This window comes from Triticum aestivum, chromosome 7A, assembly GCF_018294505.1.
Source record: "Triticum aestivum cultivar Chinese Spring chromosome 7A, IWGSC CS RefSeq v2.1, whole genome shotgun sequence".
Taxonomy (NCBI): domain Eukaryota; kingdom Viridiplantae; phylum Streptophyta; class Magnoliopsida; order Poales; family Poaceae; genus Triticum; species Triticum aestivum.
In genome coordinates, this window is record NC_057812.1 from 615,722,066 (window position 1) to 615,725,791 (window position 3,726).

The following is a 3,726-nucleotide window of genomic DNA, read 5'->3' on the forward strand; positions in this document are numbered from 1 at the left end:
TCGCCAGCAGCTGGGCGAGGGCGGCGAGCACCATCAGATGCTCTTCTTCCTGGACATCGGCCGCGGCTTCCTCCTTCAGCAGCACGGCGAGCTCTTCCTCCTCATCCGAGTCCATCGCCGAGACGGGCAAATCACCGAACACCTTGCGCTCGGTGGCCGTGAACCCGCCGTTAAACCGCGCCTCCGCGGCCGGAAACTGCTACCGGAAACGCCCAGCTGTTGAGGGAGGGGCTGCCGCGGCGAAGCGCTGCTATTTTCCGGCGGGGAATGGCTATCTACCGGAGTCGGGCGGCGGCCGTCGCCGGGATACAGCTAGTGGTGGCCGAGGGCGCGGGGGGTGCGAGGCGAGTCGGGGAAGAAAACCTTGACTTTTCCCCTGGCGGTGTGGGCCAGGCGTGCTTTTCCCTAGCGCCGGAGCCCCCAACGGCTCCCCAGCGCGCCGGGTTCGGCCTGTGACCGCCGGGCGGAAAAAATGTCCGAACCGGTGATTTTCAGCATCATGGGGACGCGGCTGGACCGTTTTTTTCGGCGCCGGCGCCGAAAAAATGGCCTGGGAGGGCTTGTTGAGGGCGCGGCTGGAGATGCCCTAACATCATCGTCATCCATTGTCGTGGCCGGCATCTCTGGACTGCAGTCGAGCGGATCGTTGCATCTGAGCCTAACCTGCTGCGCACCACCACCAAGGAAACTTCCCTGGTCAGCCGAATCAGGGGCGGAGCTAGGCCCCGGGCACCCAGGGCCCAGGCCCGGGGCGTGAAAAGTTTCACAGGCTATAATTATATAGATTTTTTTCCCAGGCCCGGGGTGCAGCTCGGTGGAAAGACGAAGCCCAAACCTTGATGGGCTGTCTTACCAGAACACACGCACGCATGAGGCAACACAACCCCACGATTGAGCGCAGATGAAACGCTCCTAAGGCCGCCGCCGAGTCCGCACGCACGCAGGACAAGATCGATCTCCCAGCGCTCAGGCCGCCGTTCGCCGTGCTGTCGCCTCCGCCCCTCCACCACCACCCCCCCCCTTCCCTGCTCCTGTGCATCGTTCACCCTCGCCCGCGTGGCGCTTCTTCATTGCCGGCTGCTTCACTGTCGGCTGCCGCTGCCGCACCACGTAATTTTGTTTGATGCTCTCGCTGTTTCTCCCCTGATGCTCTCCATTTATACCATGTTCTACTTGTATTAATGTATAATTTGCTTTGAACTGAACTTTAATTGAAATAATGTGTGTGTGTATCCAGCCATATATCTAGGGTATTGTTGAACTCAAATTGATCTAATTGCCAATTTCAATACATATTGTATATCACTTTCAATCATATAGGTCTCGCAAAGTGCATTTACCTCATCGAAGTGGTAAGGTTTTAGATTTGTATCACTTATGTTTATACCCTCTCTTATGAAAAATTGATTTTGATGTCTTGAAGGTGTTGGCTCTTCTTCCACCGTTGATGAGATTATGTGAGGCATTGATGAAGTAAACCATTGATTTGGTACTCTTTTTTATCACATACTGTTCTTTATAGTTTTTGTCATGTTTTTATCTATTTTGTTGTATCATTAAGCATTGAGTTTATATTCTAAAAATTTTGTACAATTGAACCATATTTTGTATGGGGTATTTTTTGAGGTAGTTAAAAGCCTTATCGACGTTAAGATTTTCCCTTACGGCAAAAAAAATTTCTAGGCCCGGGGCTTTCTCCAATCCTGGCTCCGCCACTGAGCCGAATCGTTGTTTCTCACAGGCCGCTGGTAAGGGAAAGCACCGAGCTCTCCTTCGAACCTCCCTCTAATGTCGACAAGCAGGCAGCGGAGCCTGGACGCCTCAGCCTCCAGCGCCGAGTAACTCTGAAGCCTCCTCACAAGCTACCTGTTTAGAGCCTTGAGGCGAGCCACCTCCTCCTCCAGCAGCGTCGTGTGGGCCTTCTTCTTCTCACGGTACTTCCTCACAGCTGCCCGGTTACCCGGCGGGCGCTTCTTCTTTGGGCCGTCGGTCTCTTGCGGCGACTCCGAGGTCTGGGCGACATCGTCCGACTCCTCCCGGAGGATCTTGGTGTGGACATGGACGCAGGTCTGGGTGTGGTGGGCAAGGTCATGGCATACATGCGGGTTGCAGCTGGCGTGGGTGTGAGTACATGCGAGATGCTCCGTCTCCGTGTCTTTGAGAATGTCGTCGAAGTAGCTGTCCATGGAGATGGAGCAGCTGTCGTGGGGATCGGTGCCCATGGCCGGGCAAAAATACGTCTCCGGATTGGTGAAATCTATGTCCCCGTCGTCCATGCTCCGCAAAAACAAATTAAACCTGATAACATGAAGACAGCATATATTAGATGCTCTTGCCACTGAAAATTCGGTGCAGATTAGAGCAATCGAGTTATCGAGGTGCTTATATTCACGGCAGATGTCTGGGCCTCTGGGGGTAGAAAAACTGAGAAGGGAGCTCCTCCACCAATCATTCATTCGACAATCGAGTGCAATGGACGGCATTGGGGAGGGCTTACCGATGATGATTGGTGGAGGTCAACCGTGATCGTTCTTGCTGGAAGAAAGAAGAAAACGAAGGAGAAGCTCAGAATGAGATGGCTAGAGTGAGCTTACCCGCGCTCAGACGTTTGTCTCGTGCGGATAGCCATGCCAATCCGATGTTCTGCTGGAGGAGGAGGAGGAGGAGGACGACGACGACGATTGGTGGGCGGAGCCGCGGTGGGGAATAACCGGCAACGTTTTCGTGTGTTATTCCTTCTCGGGGTGGATGCTTTTCGTCCGATGTCGTCATCCATGGACCATGGATAGTGGGTGTGAAGACAAGCAAACCCAGGGGCGGAGCTGGGCCCCGGGCACCCAGGGCCCAGGCCCGGGGCGTGAAAAGTTTCACAGGCTATAATTATATAGATTTTTTTCCCAGGCCCGGGGTGCAGCTCGGTGGAAAGACGAAGCCCAAACCTTGATGGGCTGCCTTACCAGAACACACGCACGCATGAGGCAACACAACCCCACGATTGAGCGCAGATGAAACGCTCCTAAGGCCGCCGCCGAGTCCGCACGCATGCAGGACAAGATCGATCTCCCAGCGCTCAGGCCGCCGTTCGCCGTGCTGTCGCCTCCGCCCCTCCACCACCACCCCCCCCTTCCCTGCTCCTGTGCATCGTTCGCCCTCGCCCGCGTGGCGCTTCTTCATTGCCGGCTGCTTCACTGTCGGCTGCCGCTTCCGCACCACGTAATTTTGTTTGATGCTCTCGCTGTTTCTCCCCTGATGCTCTCCATTTATACCATGTTCTACTTGTATTAATGTATAATTTGCTTTGAACTGAACTTTAATTGAAATAATGTGTGTGTGTGTATCCAGTCATATATCTAGGGTATTGTTGAACTCAAATTGATCTAATTGCCAATTTCAATACATATTGTATATCACTTTCAATCATATAGGTCTCGCAAAGTGCATTTACCTCATCGAAGTGGTAAGGTTTTAGATTTGTATCACTTATGTTTATACCCTCTCTTATGAAAAATTGATTTTGATGTCTTGAAGGTGTTGGCTCTTCTTTCACCGTTGATGAGATTATGTGAGGCATTGATGAAGTAAACCATTGATTTGGTACTTTTTTTATCACATACTGTTTTTTATAGTTTTTTTCATGTTTTTATCTATTTTGTTGTATCGTTAAGCATTGAGTTTATATTCTAAAATTTTTGTACAATTGAACCATATTTTGTATGGGGTATTTTT

The 3,726-nt window shown here is 52.0% G+C and overlaps 1 protein-coding gene across 1 annotated transcript; it reads right to left on the reverse strand.

Moving 5' to 3' along the window:
- Positions 1-1,748: 1,748 nt before the first annotated feature.
- On the reverse strand, positions 1,749-2,614 carry LOC123154131 (basic leucine zipper 19-like). Its single transcript, XM_044572928.1, has one exon. The coding sequence runs from the start codon at positions 2,481-2,483 to the stop codon at positions 1,863-1,865; it is 621 nt and encodes a 206-aa protein (XP_044428863.1). The 5' UTR covers positions 2,484-2,614; the 3' UTR covers positions 1,749-1,862.
- Between the last annotated feature and the right edge of the window lie 1,112 nt (positions 2,615-3,726).